At 47.1% G+C, this 15990-nt stretch overlaps 1 protein-coding gene across 7 annotated transcripts in view; it reads right to left on the bottom strand.

Annotated features, from left to right (window-relative positions):
- Nucleotides 1-15990, bottom strand: part of dip2ca (disco-interacting protein 2 homolog Ca) — a 118385-nt gene that overhangs the window by 29561 nt on the left and 72834 nt on the right. For all 7 annotated transcript variants that reach the window (XM_062985906.1, XM_062985900.1, XM_062985901.1 and 4 more), the window contains 9 exons: nucleotides 14363-14454; nucleotides 12007-12117; nucleotides 10448-10571; nucleotides 6503-6612; nucleotides 4511-4613; nucleotides 4360-4424; nucleotides 4177-4270; nucleotides 3903-4022; nucleotides 2085-2199 (listed from right to left, as the gene is read on the bottom strand). In XM_062985906.1, coding sequence (XP_062841976.1) covers nucleotides 2085-2199; nucleotides 3903-4022; nucleotides 4177-4270; nucleotides 4360-4424; nucleotides 4511-4613; nucleotides 6503-6612; nucleotides 10448-10571; nucleotides 12007-12117; nucleotides 14363-14454 — 934 coding nt within the window. The remainder of the gene's footprint in view (nucleotides 1-2084; nucleotides 2200-3902; nucleotides 4023-4176; nucleotides 4271-4359; nucleotides 4425-4510; nucleotides 4614-6502; nucleotides 6613-10447; nucleotides 10572-12006; nucleotides 12118-14362; nucleotides 14455-15990) is intronic.

The raw sequence follows: 15990 nt of genomic DNA, 5'->3' as shown, positions 1-15990 counted from the left end.
ATAATATTAATAATAACAATTATTATTATTATAATAACAGTAATAACAATAATAATTATTATAATTATTTAACCAATAATAAAAATACTAACAATAATAACAATAACAGTAATAATAATAATAATTATAATAACATTAATAGTAATAATTGTAATAATAATAATAATTGTAATAATAATAATATAGTAGCAGAAATAATAATATAATAATAACAGTAATAATAACATTATTAATAATAATAATAATAGTAATATAATATAAATCATATGATATATATAATTGTTATATAATATAACAATAACAGTAATAATAACATAATAATAATAATAATAAGCCTTAATTGCTTAGACTGTAACTGTAATGTAAGTCGCTTTTGAGAAACACGTCTGCTAAATGCCAAAAATGTAAATGTTGATAGCCACAGTAAATTCTGATTCTAAAGAAAAATGTAGTCACAAGGTGAGTACTGGTGAAATACAAACCTCACCAGTAACTACTAAAATCTGTCCTACTTTATTTACATTAATAACACGGTGACGTTACACAGCGGATGATTTTGCTGGGTGTTATTGTTCCCGTTCCTGCTGCAGTTTAGCATGTTCTGAACTACATACATCAGTCCACATGCTGCCAGACGCCATTAAAAACATGCTTCCTTAGCACTTCTGCTTAATGGTTTTTGAACGTGTGTGCGTCGAGGCGTGTGTGAGGGGCGCCGTCGAGGGCTCGTTAGCGTTCCCCTCGCTACACGCGTGAATCACGGATGCAATGATGTCACCGGCCCAACGACAAAAACAGGAGTGAGAGTAATTCTGAGTTTAACCACGAGCTCTCGAAGTCAGTTTATTAGATTTTAATTAACAAAACGCCGTCATGAAAGAGGGTCCGGCAGAAAGGAGCGGAGACGGAGCTGATCCGGCGCGATTAAAACCACATGCTGCATGCGTCTGGGTCGCACCGTGGACGTGGCTGCGTTCCACAGAGCCGTAATTACAGGACCGGAGTAAGAAAATATTATTCTCTGGTAAAAGGGGTTTGGAAAATGCATCAGACGGGCGGACTGGACCGAGTCTCGACCGCTGCTGAGAACGTTCTGAATTCTTTCGAAGGAAAACTGACACGTTTGAAACCCATAAACTCCTCACGTGACCCCACTGTTCCACCCGATATTGTAAAAACAAAGTGTAGTGCTGTTTATTTGGACATGCAAGAAAAATCATTCGAAAATACTGAATATAATGAAAATCCGATGGAAATTATAATATCAGGCAACCATAAGCTCAATTTTTAATGTAATTTTATATGGTTTAATTCGGGACGGCACGGTAGCTCGTGGGTAGCACTGTCACTTCACAGCAGGAAGGTCCTGGGTTCGATCCCCAGGTGGGGCCCAGGTGGGTCCTTTCTGTGCGAAGTTTGCGTGGGTTTCCTCCGGGAGCTCCGGTTTCCTCCCACAGTCCAAAAACATGCAGTCAGGTTAACTGGAGACAATAAATTGCCATATAGGTTAATGTGTGTGTGTGTGTGTGTGTGTCTGCCCTGCGATGGAATGGACTGGCGCCCCATCCAGGGTGTTACTGTGTGCCTTGCGCCCATTGAAAAGCTGGGAAAGACTCCAGCATCCCCCCTGTGACCCTAATTGGATAAGCAATTAAGAAAGTGAGTGTTTAACGTTTTAAATCAAGGACGTTTTATTCCGGTCAGGGTCGCAGTGGGTGTGGTTTTGCTGGAATCACCGGGCGGAATAATGTACCGCACCCTGGACAGGACGCCAATCCATCGCAGTTGCCTTTCTCCATCCTTCCCAGTCTCAAGCAATCATGTCTGAATGTGTAGGTAGACGCCCGACTGGGTGATAGCACCACCTGGGATTCGAACCCTGGATCCCAGAGGTAGTGGGCTGGCATGATTTACCGCTGCGCCACCCGCTGACCCCTGGGAGGCAGAGCGAGGGTGTGTGTGGTTAAGGTACTAGACTAGTAATCAAAAGGTTGCTGGTTCAAGGCCCTTAACCCTCAATTGAAGCGTCTGCTAAATGCCGTAAATGTAAATGTGTGTGTGACGTCCACAGTAGCTTTCCCCACCTCCTGATAGCCACGGTGAGCGCCTCGGGCGAGCTGGCGCACGGACAGATGACCTCCGGTTTCAGCCCTTTGCTCTGGAAGACGTTCAGGAAGGCGTCGCACGACGAGATCGACCCTGAACAATAAAAGAAGAGAGATGATGTAAGATCAGAGTCATTAGTTCTCATCCGCTTTTAATTCCGCCGCGTGCCGGAATCCTGGCGTGTCGCTGACGTACCCGAGCCGAGTGATATTTTTAGCGCTCCCGACACACTCGCTCGTACCTGCGCGGCTATTAAAGAGCCTGATAGAGCGGTCACGGTATCGGGCCGCGCGCGTGTGTGAGCGTGCACGCAGTGCTTAAGGGAAACGCATTCATGCTTCATGCGGCTCGCCTGATTCGATAAAGCCACTTGGATTTTGGATTCTAGCCCGGTAATCACGTTATTCGGCGCATATAGACGCCGTTATCGGATTTCTACGAGTGCGCACTAGCGGAAACAATGCTAGCACCAGGCTTCTTGGAAAAATACACGACGGCCTGTAATACTGCACTGACAGGTCACTCAGTTCACAACGATGGGATTTGGGACGCAGCCACATTGACGCAGCTCTTCTCAGAATAACGTTTATTATTATTTATCTTTATTTATTCATTTTTGTCTCTTTTTCTCCCCAGTAAAGTAGCATCTAATACACCCCCGATTGAGGAGGGGTGCAGCCTGTCACGCGCCTCCTCCAACATCCTGTGCACCTTTTCGCCTGGCAGAGGTGGGGCCTCACAGCCGCCCAAGAACGATGGCCACTCGTGCGGGCGCCTCGACTGGCCAGCAGAGGCCGCAACTGCAGGTTGATATCAAAGCTGAGATTCGAACTTGGCGGTGGTAGGCTGGCACGTTAGGCCACTGTATATAGCTGGGCACTGATGTTGGTAGGCTGGCGCGTTAGACGCCGCACCAAAAACTATTTTAAGGGGAGATCACATTAAAACAAAACTGTATTATTATTATTATTAATATTATTCCTTTAAAAAAAGACTTGTCTGAAGTATGTCTGTGGGAATTTGTGCCTAGTTAGTAAAAAAAAGAGCATTTATATGGCTGGGCACTGATATTGGTCAGGGAAGCCTTCATGTTGGTATGCTGGCGCATTAGACCACTGTGCCAAAAAAATAAGATTTAAAGGGGAAGTCACATTAAAAATAAAACTGTATTATTACTCCTTTAAAAAAGACTTTGAAGTATGTCTGTGGGAATTTGTGCCTTTTCAATAAAACAAGAGCATTAGCATGACTGGGCACCGATTGGTCAAGAAAGCCAAGAAAGTGTTCAGGGTCATTTCAAAGCTATTGAGATTCTTTAGGGATGTTGTAGCCTAGTGGTCAAGGTACTGGACTAGTAATCAGAAGGTCGCTGGTTCAAGCCCCACCACTGCCAGGTTGCTGCTGTTGGGCCCTTGAGCAAGGCCCTTAACCCTTAATTGCTTAGACTGTGTACTGTAAGTCGCTTTGGATAAAGGCGTCTGCTAAATGCCAGAAATGTAAATGTAAACCATGTCTTTATAGGGGCGTGGTCATGCTGGAACAGGAGAGAGCCTTCCCTAAACTGTTGCTGCAAAGTTGGAAGCTTTGGAATCATTTCCTTCATATTAATTAACTGATTGATTTCACCTGTTAGCAACTGTTGTGCCTGGAACACATCAATTCCAAAATTAGAAGGGGTGTCCCAATATTTGTGTCCATTTAGTGTAGCCAGGTAACAGTTTGGGGCTTCACCTAAACCGACGGGCCGTGTCTCATTACCAGTTACGTCAGTTTTACGTCTTTAATGACGAACTCACATGGGTTGGATCCGTCAGCGACGACCAGCATGCGCAGAGAGCTGAGGTTGATGTCTCGCTGATCTCTGTGTGCCACCAGGGCCCAGTGCATGTCTCTGCTCTTAACACACGCTACCTTAGCTACACACACACACACACACACACACACACAGATAAACAGAAAGAGAGAAAATCCATTACATTACACACGAGCAGATCTGTTAGCGAAGATATAGATTAGGATGATGTATGGATACTGCTTTTATAGTGGAAACGTGTGGCGGGTGGGGCGCACCTTTGTACTGGCACACTTTCTGGATCCAGGAGAGAGGGTTGACCTTCATTAGGGAGTAGGGAATGCTGATCACGTGCATCATGTTCATTACGCTCTGTGGGGGGGACACAGATATCACGTCTAAAAAGCTAGAATTCGGGAACGTCTAGTGACCAGCGAACGATGATTCAGGATTATCCTTACCGTCAGGATGCCGTGCCACAGACCCACGTCCTTCTTAAAGTCCAGCACGTTCACTATGGTCTCGGCTGAAACGGAACGAGACGCAGACATTAAATGAAGATGTTTTACTGTATAGGACACGTATACGCTTGCGTTTGACGTGGTTCCTCACCCTCGGTGTATCCGCAGGACTGCGTAAGAGCCTGGCAGTGCGTGAGCAGAGCGATCCTCATCACGGTCACCCCCAGAACGCTGCCGTCCTTGCAGGTTTTGTACTGGCAAACACACAAGAATAGGGTGTTAACCAAGCTGCTTTTTTGTTTGGTCGAGTTCTCAGGAGCAAAGTTCAAGTTCCTCAAGTTCTAGATTGTCCACAGGAACCAAACGTTGGCACAATCTACCGCACAAATAATGAGAATTTGCAAAATTCAGCGATGGAGTCTCACAGAGAGCTGTAGCGTGTATGTCCCATGTGTGTCAGCGCCTCAACCGGCCAGCAGGAGTCACTATTGCAGTGGAAATGCAAAACAACACCATCCGAACAACACTTCCCCTCTCATAGACACGGCCAGATGTGCCTGTTGAGTGCCTAGCCAGGCTGGTAGCACCGCAGAGGCTCCCCAGCACCCATCTAAATAAAAATATATATTTTTTTTTTTTAAGTTTGGTCAAATTCCATGAAGGTGGTTTGGCTGAAGATTGTCCACAGGAAACTTTGGCACGATTTACCGCACAAACGATAAGCATTTGCAAAATTCAGCGATTGAGTCCAACAGAGAGCTGTAGCGTGTATGTCCCACATGTGTCAGCGCCTCAACCGGCCAGCAGGAGTCACTATTGTAGCAGAAACGCGTAACACCACCATCCAAACAAACACATCTCCTCTCGTAGACACGGCCAGATGTGTCTGTGCACCGCTGAGGCTCAAACCACAAGAGTTCGAGCTACAGCTGCGCCACCAGAGCAACCGCCTTAATATAAATATATATATATATATTTTTTTTTTTAAGGTTTGGTCGAAATTTCCATCAAGGTGATTTGTTGATTCTTAGGAAACGTTGGCACGATTTACTGCACAAGTATTCAAATTAGCAAAATTCAGCGATGGAGTCTCACAGAGAGCTGTAGCGTGTATGTCCCATGTGTGTCAGCGCCTGAACCGGCCAGCAGGGGTCACTATTGCAGCATAAATCAGGAACAACACCATCCAAACAACACATCTCCTCTCATGGACACGGCCAGATGTGCCTGTGGAGTGCCTAGACAGGCCGGTAGCACCGCCGAGGCTCAAACCACAAGAGTTCGAGCTACAGCTGCGTCGCCCAAGCGACCGCCTTGAAAGAGGTTGTTTCGATAACTATTTTACCTTTAATTAAGGGTGCAAATCCTTCCTTTTTATGTAAAATTAAGCATATAGCTTAATAGGACTCATGCAGTCATGTGACTCACTGTGCTAGTAACGCTAACTAGTGTTAAAAAAGCAATATTAACACATTTTAACCCCAATGGAGCTGCTAGGACTGTCCGGCCGAATCCTGCTGACCTGATAGATTCCTCTAAGTGCTTCGAATGACCAGAAGCCCTGCAGACGGCTCACACGAAGCCCTGTTAATAAAATCGCACCCGTTCGAGGGGCTCGGATTTCTCGCTCAGCATAAAAGACGGGATAAGAGTTTCTTCCTCGCCCGATCGATACCGCTGGACACACCTCGCCACACCACGCTACACTAACGTGAAACGCCGTCATCCTAAAATCCTCCTCGACGTGGGTCTGGCTTTACGATTAAGCGGGTGTTAATTATTTATCAGGCGCTAATGGAAGCCAGATCTGCTTCTGTGCTCCGATAGGAGGATCGATTTTTACTTCACGCCACAGGCAGCCCGGAGAATAGAAACGTCCAAGAACAGGAGCTGGTCATGCAGTAAGGGAGCGTCATCAAAGTGCGGATATGAGACGAATCCGCACTTGTGTGGAATTACGTCCACGTGTATGTGTGTTTTGCTGTGGGTTTTGCTCAGTTTCACTTTTAAACTTGTGTTACAGCTCGAGGGGCTGAGAAATTATGAGAATCAGAGTGGCTTTAACCGTGTCATATCGAACAGTTCGTCTCATTGGAGGAGCTTTGAACAGGTCAGCAAACTCGATCAGTTCTAGACCTCTTACCTCGATGTAGGCGGTGTCGTTGTTTGCATCCTTGATATGAGGAAACCAGTCGCGCGGCGGTTTGGAAAGGTGTTTGGATTCCGTGACGAACCAAAGCAGCTTGGGCCAACCTACAGCGCAAAAAAAAAACAGGGATTTATTTTAGACATATTTAAATAGAAACATTCTGTATGAAAAATTTGTATTTCGTAACAGTTGTGCAGGTCAACGTCTTATTAGAATCCTCCCTACTCAGGCTGCCTAGGTAGGCAGTAGGGAGCAAGGCAGCTCACTAGGTTTTCAGACAGACCCATTGATAAGGGCTAATTTGATATAGCCAGAGAACCGGGTTGAAATATCAGCCAAAAATATAAACAAGTGCATAGAGAGACACGCTAAGCACTAATACAAGACCCACCGCTAGTGGCGACGCCTCAACCAGACAACAGAGGCTGCAACTGTGTCTGTCTGGACGCCAGTCCAGGTTGACAGCACCACTCAGCGATGGCAGGCAAAGTTATAGTAGCCAAAAAGCTAAACAACCAAGATCTTTTTTTATCATGTGCAGCTTAGTCAGGGCTGAAATCTGGCAACCCCGCAAATACAGATGCAATTCATTCAAGAGTGTCTTCTAATGACGATCGTGTTGCAATCTGGCCAACTGCTGGTGTGAGTCTAGGGTAAGACGGAGTACACCGTCCTCGTCTGCGGATAAAAATACACCCCTTTCCACTCGTTAGCACCTAAATAGCAACATAAACTCATTATCCCGGACCTGTTCTATTTATATCCTCGTGTGTGTGTGTGTGTGTGTGTGTGTGTGAGCCGGAATGCTGAGCCAAGGTGCTCGGATTTAGATTAGATCTCGAACCTAGCTCGTTAAATCCCTTCATGCTAGTTGGCGCGCACCTTCCCTGTGGGTATAAAGAGCTGTAAATGATACCCGCTGTACCCTAATAGCTCTACTTAATGGGGCCTGAACCAGCCTATCTTAACTGTGTTTAGCTCCCACGGCTCCACCACTGTATGCTGCATTTTGCTTTGCTTTTCACCAATTTCTCCTGGTCAAGGTCACGTTGGGTCCGGTATCACCCCAGACAGGGCGCCAATCCATCATGCAGCCTCGGCCGTCCCATCTCCACCCTCAGACGTAGCCGATCACGTTTGAAAGCATACGCCCGACCGGTTGATAGCACCGTTTGGGATTTGTACGCGGTCATCGACAGCTAACCAGGGTCCTTGCGCAGCATCATAGACCCACCTACTTTATTAGTCCTGTCTTTTCTCACCCAGCAGACTCAGTGGCCAATTTTGTCTGCCTCCAGAGTCCCATGCTGCTGTGCTTTACACCGTCCCAAGTGTTTTGCACTGCTCCAGAGTCCCATGCTGCTGTACTTTCCACCATCCCAAGTGTTTTGCACTGCTCCAGAGTCCCATGTTGCTGTGCTTTCCACCGCTCCAAGTGGTTTCCACTGCTCCAGAGTCCAGTGCTGCTGTACTTTACACCGCTCCAAGTGTTTTGCACTGCTCCAGAGTACCATGCTGCTGTGCTTTCCACCTTTCCAAGTGTTTTCCACTGCTCCAGAGTCCAGTGCTGCTGTACTTTCCACCATGCCAAGTGTTTTGCACTGCTCCAGAGTCCCATGCTGCTGTGCTTTACACCGCTCCAAGTGTTTTCCACTGCTCCAGAGTCCCATGCTGCTGTGCTTTCCACCATCCCAAGTGTTTTGCACTGCTCCAGAGTCCCATGCTGCTGTGCTTTACACCGCTCCAAGTGTTTTCCACTGCTCCAGAGTCCCATGCTGCTGTGCTTTACACCGCTCCAAGTGTTTTCCACTGCTCCAGAGTCCAATGCTGCTGTGCTTTCCACCGCTCCAAGTGTTTTTGCACTGCTCCAGAGTCCCATGCTGCTGTGCTTTACACCGCTCCAAGTGTTTTCCACTGCTCCAGAGTCCAATGCTGCTGTGCTTTCCACCGCTCCAAGTGTTTTTGCACTGCTCCAGAGTCCCATGCTGCTGTGCTTTACACCGCTCCAAGTGTTTTCCACTGCTCCAGAGTCCAATGCTGCTGTGCTTTCCACCGCTCCAAGTGTTTTTGCACTGCTCCAGAGTCCCATGCTGCTGTGCTTTACACCGCTCCAAGTGTTTTGCACTGCTCCAGAGTCCCATGCTGCTGTGCTTTCCACCGCTCCAAGTGTTTAGCAATGCTCCAGAGTCCCATGCTGCTGTGTTTTACACCGCTCCAAGTGTTTTCGACTGCTCCAGAGTCCAATGCTGCTGTGCTTTCCACCGCTCCAAGTGTTTTGCACTGCTCAAGAGTCCCATGCTGCTGTGCTTTACACCGTTCCAAGTGTTCTCCACTGCTCCAGAGTCCCATGCTGCTGTACTTTCCACCGTTTCAAGTGTTTTCCACTGCTCCAGAGTCCCATGCTGCTGTGCTTTCCACCGTTTCAAGTGTTTTGCACTGCTCCAGAGTCCCATGCTGCTGTGCTTTCCACCGCTCCAAGTGTTTTGCACTGCTCCGTAGTCCAATGCTGCTGTGCTTTCCACCGCTCCAAGTGTTTTCGACTGCTCCAGAGTCCCATGCTGCTGTGCTTTACACCGCTCCAAGTGTTTTGCACTGCTCCAGAGTCCCATGCTGCTGTGCTTTCCACCGCTCCAAGTGTTTAGCAATGCTCCAGAGTCCCATGCTGCTGTGTTTTACACCGCTCCAAGTGTTTTCGACTGCTCCAGAGTCCAATGCTGCTGTGCTTTCCACCGCTCCAAGTGTTTTGCACTGCTCAAGAGTCCCATGCTGCTGTGCTTTACACCGTTCCAAGTGTTCTCCACTGCTCCAGAGTCCCATGCTGCTGTACTTTCCACCGTTTCAAGTGTTTTCCACTGCTCCAGAGTCCCATGCTGCTGTGCTTTCCACCGTTTCAAGTGTTTTGCACTGCTCCAGAGTCCCATGCTGCTGTGCTTTCCACCGCTCCAAGTGTTTTGCACTGCTCCGTAGTCCAATGCTGCTGTGCTTTCCACCGCTCCAAGTGTTTTCGACTGCTCCAGAGTCCCATGCTGCTGTGCTTTCCACCGCTCCAAGTGTTTTCGACTGCTCCAGAGTCCCATGCTGCTGTGCTTTCCACCGCTCCAAGTGTTTTCGACTGCTCCGTAGTCCAATGCTGCTGTGCTTTCCACCGCTCCAAGTGTTTAGCAATGCTCCAGAGTCCCATGCTGCTGTGTTTTACACCGCTCCAAGTGTTTTCGACTGCTCCAGAGTCCAATGCTGCTGTGCTTTCCACCGCTCCAAGTGTTTTGCACTGCTCAAGAGTCCCATGCTGCTGTGCTTTACACCGTTCCAAGTGTTCTCCACTGCTCCAGAGTCCCATGCTGCTGTACTTTCCACCGTTTCAAGTGTTTTCCACTGCTCCAGAGTCCCATGCTGCTGTGCTTTCCACCGTTTCAAGTGTTTTGCACTGCTCCAGAGTCCCATGCTGCTGTGCTTTCCACCGCTCCAAGTGTTTTGCACTGCTCCGTAGTCCAATGCTGCTGTGCTTTCCACCGCTCCAAGTGTTTTCGACTGCTCCAGAGTCCCATGCTGCTGTGCTTTCCACCGCTCCAAGTGTTTTCGACTGCTCCAGAGTCCCATGCTGCTGTGCTTTCCACCGCTCCAAGTGTTTTCGACTGCTCCGTAGTCCAATGCTGCTGTGCTTCCCACTGCTTCAAGTGTCAGACTGCCAGGTAAGTGAGAGAATGTCTTTCTACTGCTCCAGAGTCCAATGCTGCTGTGCTTTCCACCATTCCAACCGACACTCGACATTGCGCCTGGTAATCTTAGGCTTGTGTGCAACCGTTTAGCTACGGAAACCCAAAGTGGACACCGGTACCCTAAACTCTCTGGATGCCCCACCACGCCATCCCCCCCCCCCCCCCCCCCCCCCCCCTTTCCTTTTACATTCCCTCTTGTTACATTTACACACACAGTGCTGACCTTTGAACTGAGGTATTTCACCAGTCGGTCCTTTGGGAAGCCCTTTATGGCAGGCGTCGCTGGTCAGCGCCACCGTCACCCCGCAGCTCCCCAGGAGGAAGCCGATCTGCTGGCTGCCCGCGTCCTGGCGTGCGAGGGGGAGAAAAAACAAAATCAGGTCTGCGCAATGCCAAACGTAAATCAGCGGCTGTCAGGGGTGGCCTAGTTCGGGTACAGGATGACTCTGGGTTTCCATTTAAACTGTGTGTGTGTGTTGTGAAACCTACAGCAGGTACAACTTATGGGATTTTTCTTAGTTTTAATTATGCGAGTGCAAAAGACAGAGCTCTCTCTCTCTCTCTCTCTCAGTGGAATGTGAGTGGAAAGGAAGCCAGAGAGTGTTCTGCCAGTTTCTCTGTCTTTTTCCTGGATGAGAGATCGGACCAATCCTCCGACCCATACACATGCAGACCCCTCATACACATTCCACGCCGAACCATAACCAATAACATCTGCATTACAGCCAATAAAGATACATCAATACAGACGTTCGACGCGCCTGCGATATTTACGGCGCTCGGCTCGGAGCTGAAGTTTCCATCGAACCTCAGTAAAGCTCGTATTAATCATAAATAATAAAACAGCATTAATATTTGCTGCTGTAAAGCCTGTCGCGCTGGCACTGGATATTAGGAGCTCAGGCTGTGAGAATACGCTAAGGGGGGAGGGGGGGGGGGGGGGGGGGGGGGGGTGCACGTCATACCAGCCAAAAAATCAAGAACGTGCTCATATTAAATCCTGCTTTAGGCTTTTAATCCGTGAGGTTTGGTGCAGAACTGTAGGAATAGCACTAGAGGTCAAAAGTATTTGGACACCTGACTGTGAGCTCGCTGGATGTCCTATTAAAAAAAAGAAACAACCCAAGATGTGATCTTCTTCTGAGAAGGCTTCTCACAAGACTTTGAAGCATGTCTGTGAGAATTTGTGCACATTCAGTCCAAAGAGCTTTGGGACGGCTGGGCTCTGGTGTCGGTCAATTTAGGCTCGACTGCAGTTGTAGCCTAGTGGTTAAGGTTCTGGACTGGTAATCAATAGGTCGCTGGTTCAAGCCCTGCTGTTGGGCCCCTGAGCAAGGCCCTTAACCCTCGATTGCTTAGACCGTATGTCTTTATAGAGCTTGCACAGTCATCCTGGAACAAGAAAGTGCCTTTCCTAACCTGTTGCTGCACTAGTAAGTTGGGAGCATATAACTACCCTTATATAACTGATTTATTACACCTGTTAGCAATTGGGCACAAATTCCCACAGACATACTTCAAAGCCATCATAAAAGAGTGGTTAAAAATATATTTTCTAGCTGAAAAGATCACACAGAGGTCACTCTATTTTAATGGACGTCCGACAAGCTCAAGCTCCAAAAAGGTGTCCAAATACTTTTGACCATGTAGCGTATACTGTGTATATATATATATATATATATATATATATAGGAAAGACGTCCACGTCTGCACTCTTGCTTGGGGTGGTTATGATATCATCTGGTCAGGTTCAGCATGCAACGCAGGACGGTTGGTTCTCACCTTCCTGGTGAGCGGCACCTCGATGGGCACCGGCACCACCTCGGCCAGCAGGCAGCCGTAGAAGGCCACCATGAAGGCGGCCGGGTCGTTGTTCGGGAACACGAGCGCCACCTGGAGAAAAGACAGAAAGAGAGAGGAGATGAGATGAACGATGGGTCAGATACTGGACATGAGCAGATACTATCCAGAGAGCATCATGAGACTAGCCTGAGACCATCATAAGACTGACATGAGACTATAATGAGACTAACCTAAGAATATAATGAGACTAACCTGAGACTATAATAAGACTAACCTTAGACCATCATAGGACTAACATGCGACTATAATGATACTATCCTGAGACTATAACGATACCAACCTGAGACCATCATAAGACTGACATGAGACTGACTATAATAAGACTAACCTTAGACCATCATGAGACTAATCTGAGACTATAATGATACCAACCTCAGACCATCATAGGACTGACATGAGACTGACTATAATAAGACTAACCTTAGACCATCATGAGACTAATCTGAGACTATAATGATACCAACCTCAGACCATCATAGGACTGACATGAGACTATAATGAGACCAACCTAAGAATATAATGAGACTAACCTGAGACTATAATAAGACTGACATGAGACTATAATGATGCTATCCTGAGACTGTAACGATACCAACCTGAGACCATCATAAGACTGACATGAGACTATAATGAGACTATCCTGAGACTATAATGAGACTAACCTAAGAATATAATGAGACTAACCTGAGACTATAATAAGACTAACCTTAGACCATCATAGGACTGACATGCGACTATAATGATACTATCCTGAGACTATAACGATACTAACCTGAGACCATCATGAGACTGACATGAGACTGACTATAATAAGACTAACCTTAGACCATCATGATACTAATCTGAGACTATAATGATACCAACCTCAGACCATCATAGGACTGACATGAGACTATAATGAGACCAACCTAAGAATATAATGAGACTAACCTGAGACTATAATAAGACTAACCTTAGACCATCATAGGACTAACATGCGACTATAATGATACTATCCTGAGACTATAACGATACCAACCTGAGACCATCATAAGACTGACATGAGACTGACTATAATAAGACTAACCTTAGACCATCATGAGACTAATCTGAGACTATAATGATACCAACCTCAGACCATCATAGGACTGACATGAGACTGACTATAATAAGACTAACCTTAGACCATCATGAGACTAATCTGAGACTATAATGATACCAACCTCAGACCATCATAGGACTGACATGAGACTATAATGAGACCAACCTAAGAATATAATGAGACTAACCTGAGACTATAATAAGACTGACATGAGACTATAATGATGCTATCCTGAGACTGTAACGATACCAACCTGAGACCATCATAAGACTGACATGAGACTATAATGAGACTATCCTGAAACTATAATGAGACTAACCTAAGAATATAATGAGACTAACCTGAGACTATAATAAGACTAACCTTAGACCATCATAGGACTGACATGCGACTATAATGATACTATCCTGAGACTATAACGATACTAACCTGAGACCATCATGAGACTGACATGAGACTGACTATAATAAGACTAACCTTAGACCATCATGATACTAATCTGAGACTATAATGATACCAACCTGAGACTATAATAAGACTGACATGAGACTATAATGAGACTATCCTGAGACTATAATGAGACTAACCTAAGAATATAATGAGACTAACCTGAGACTATAATAAGACTAACCTTAGACCATCATAGGACTAACATGCGACTATAATGATACTATCCTGAGACTATAATGATACCAACCTGAGACCATCATAAGACTGACATGAGACTATAATGATACTATCCTGAGACTATAATGAGACTAACCTAAGAATATAATGAGACTAACCTGAGACTATAATAAGACTAGCCTTAGACCATAATGAGACTAATCTGAGACTATAATGATACCAACCTCAGACCATCATAGGACTGACATGAGCCTGACTATTATGATACTATCCTGAGACTATAACGATGCTAACCTGAGACCATCATAAGACTGGCATGCAACTATAATGAGACTACCCTGAGACTACGAGACTATAATGAGACTACATAACATAAAGCTAGTGAGAATAATATGTTTATTTATAATTATTACCTCAGTATATTAGGGGAGGGGCATTTTGAGCATATCTGAATGCTGGAAAGGACCACACACACCCCTCCCAGCATGGTCAGGTGTCCGAATACTTTTTCCCCACATAGTGTAACGTTAGCAGAAATGATTGAATGAAACGTGTAACTGGACTCACCCGGTCTCCCGGTCTGACCATCGGCTCCTGTTTGGTTCCCAGTTTGTGGAGGATGTTGTAGGCTACTTTGATGCTCCGTGACCACAGTTTCCCTGTGATGAAGATCACACAGGTATGTTAGAATGTGAACCAAGCGCAGATCAGTGGAGTGGTCTCTTCACGTCTTCTTTTACACCGTGTGGATTTAAAACGGCGCGGCTAATTCAAACCACAAACACTCAAACTGAAGTAAAGAAGTAAAGAAGTGCACGGCACACAGAAACACCCTGGACGGGGCGCCAGTCCATCGCAGGGCGCACACGCACACGCACACACACTCACCTATAGGGCAATTCAGTGTCTCCAAGTAACCTGACTGCATGTTTTTGGACTGTGGGAGGAAACCGGAGCTCCGGGAGGAAACCCACGCAGACACGGGGAGAACATGCAAACTCCGCACAGAAAGGACCCGGACCGCCCCGCCTGGGGATCGAACCCAGGACCTTCTTGCTGTGAGGCGACAGCGCAACCCACCGCGCCACCCTAATTTATCACCCATCAGTATATAAATAAAACGACCGCTGTCGCAGTTGCTTATGATCAGCATGTGGGCAGTTAGAGGTCAGATGAATCGTCCAGCCCTGGTAACACCCCGGTAACACCCCGGTACATCACTTCATCACTTCATACGAATCTCTCCCGGCTCTGTGTTTGCTGCGAACTTAATCACTCTCTTGATTTAAGCAGGTTGTTGAGCGAGCTGACGCACGGCCTTAAATACCCCGCCGATGCGCCGCCGAGGGGAACGGCGAGACGAGGGAGGGGGAAGGGAAGAGGAGGACAGGAGGAGGTGAGGGGAGGGGGTGGGCGGAGACGCCGCGGAAAGAGACGGACTGCTTCTATTTTCGGGTCGAGCCTCTGCCCACGCGGAGACGGCAGCGAGCCGATCCGGCAGCGCTGTGTGAAGGTGGCATCTCGCGCCGACTCGACTCGCGGCTCGGCGGGGAGCGCCGGGCTCCACCACCGACGGATGCGACACCAGCAACACCGACGGAGGGTCGGACCCTCGGGGTCAGGCCCCAAAAAGCGCTGGTTAGACACGTCACCGCATTATTATACCCTGGTCTGGACCACGCAAGCTCTGAGCCACTAGTCTTCATCGTCTTGATCTTCCAGAGAGGAGAAGCAAGAGAAGCAGATAAGAGGAAGAGAAAGCGGTTCACGGCAAATCACAATCACAAGAGCGTCCACTGCAACTCGGCACCCGCTGGTCGCACCTCTCACCCTCCGTGTGGAGCAGGACGGGTCGTCGCCGAGAGGGTTCAGCCGGCTAACTGTACTCAGCTTCCTCACACACACACACACTCACACACACACACACACACACTCATACACATTCAATAAAGCTGGGATCTTACTGTAAAACATTTATGAAATTATAGTAAATTAACGAGCGATAATTAGCACTAAGATTAAAAATCAAGGTCAAATCAATTTCTTAATAGCCCATTTCGTCTGATGCAGGCATTGCCAATAGTGCCCACTAGTGCCCTCCACTTTCTTTACAGGCACCTCGGGCTACTAAGCAGGGTCCTTGCACAGCGTTAAAGATCCCACCCACTTTCAGTCCGGTCTTTTCCCACCCGGCT

Source organism: Trichomycterus rosablanca, chromosome 23, assembly GCF_030014385.1.
Source record: "Trichomycterus rosablanca isolate fTriRos1 chromosome 23, fTriRos1.hap1, whole genome shotgun sequence".
Lineage (NCBI taxonomy): Eukaryota > Metazoa > Chordata > Actinopteri > Siluriformes > Trichomycteridae > Trichomycterus > Trichomycterus rosablanca.
Note: the sequence above shows the minus strand (reverse complement) of the source record. Positions and strands in the feature narration are given on the sequence as shown.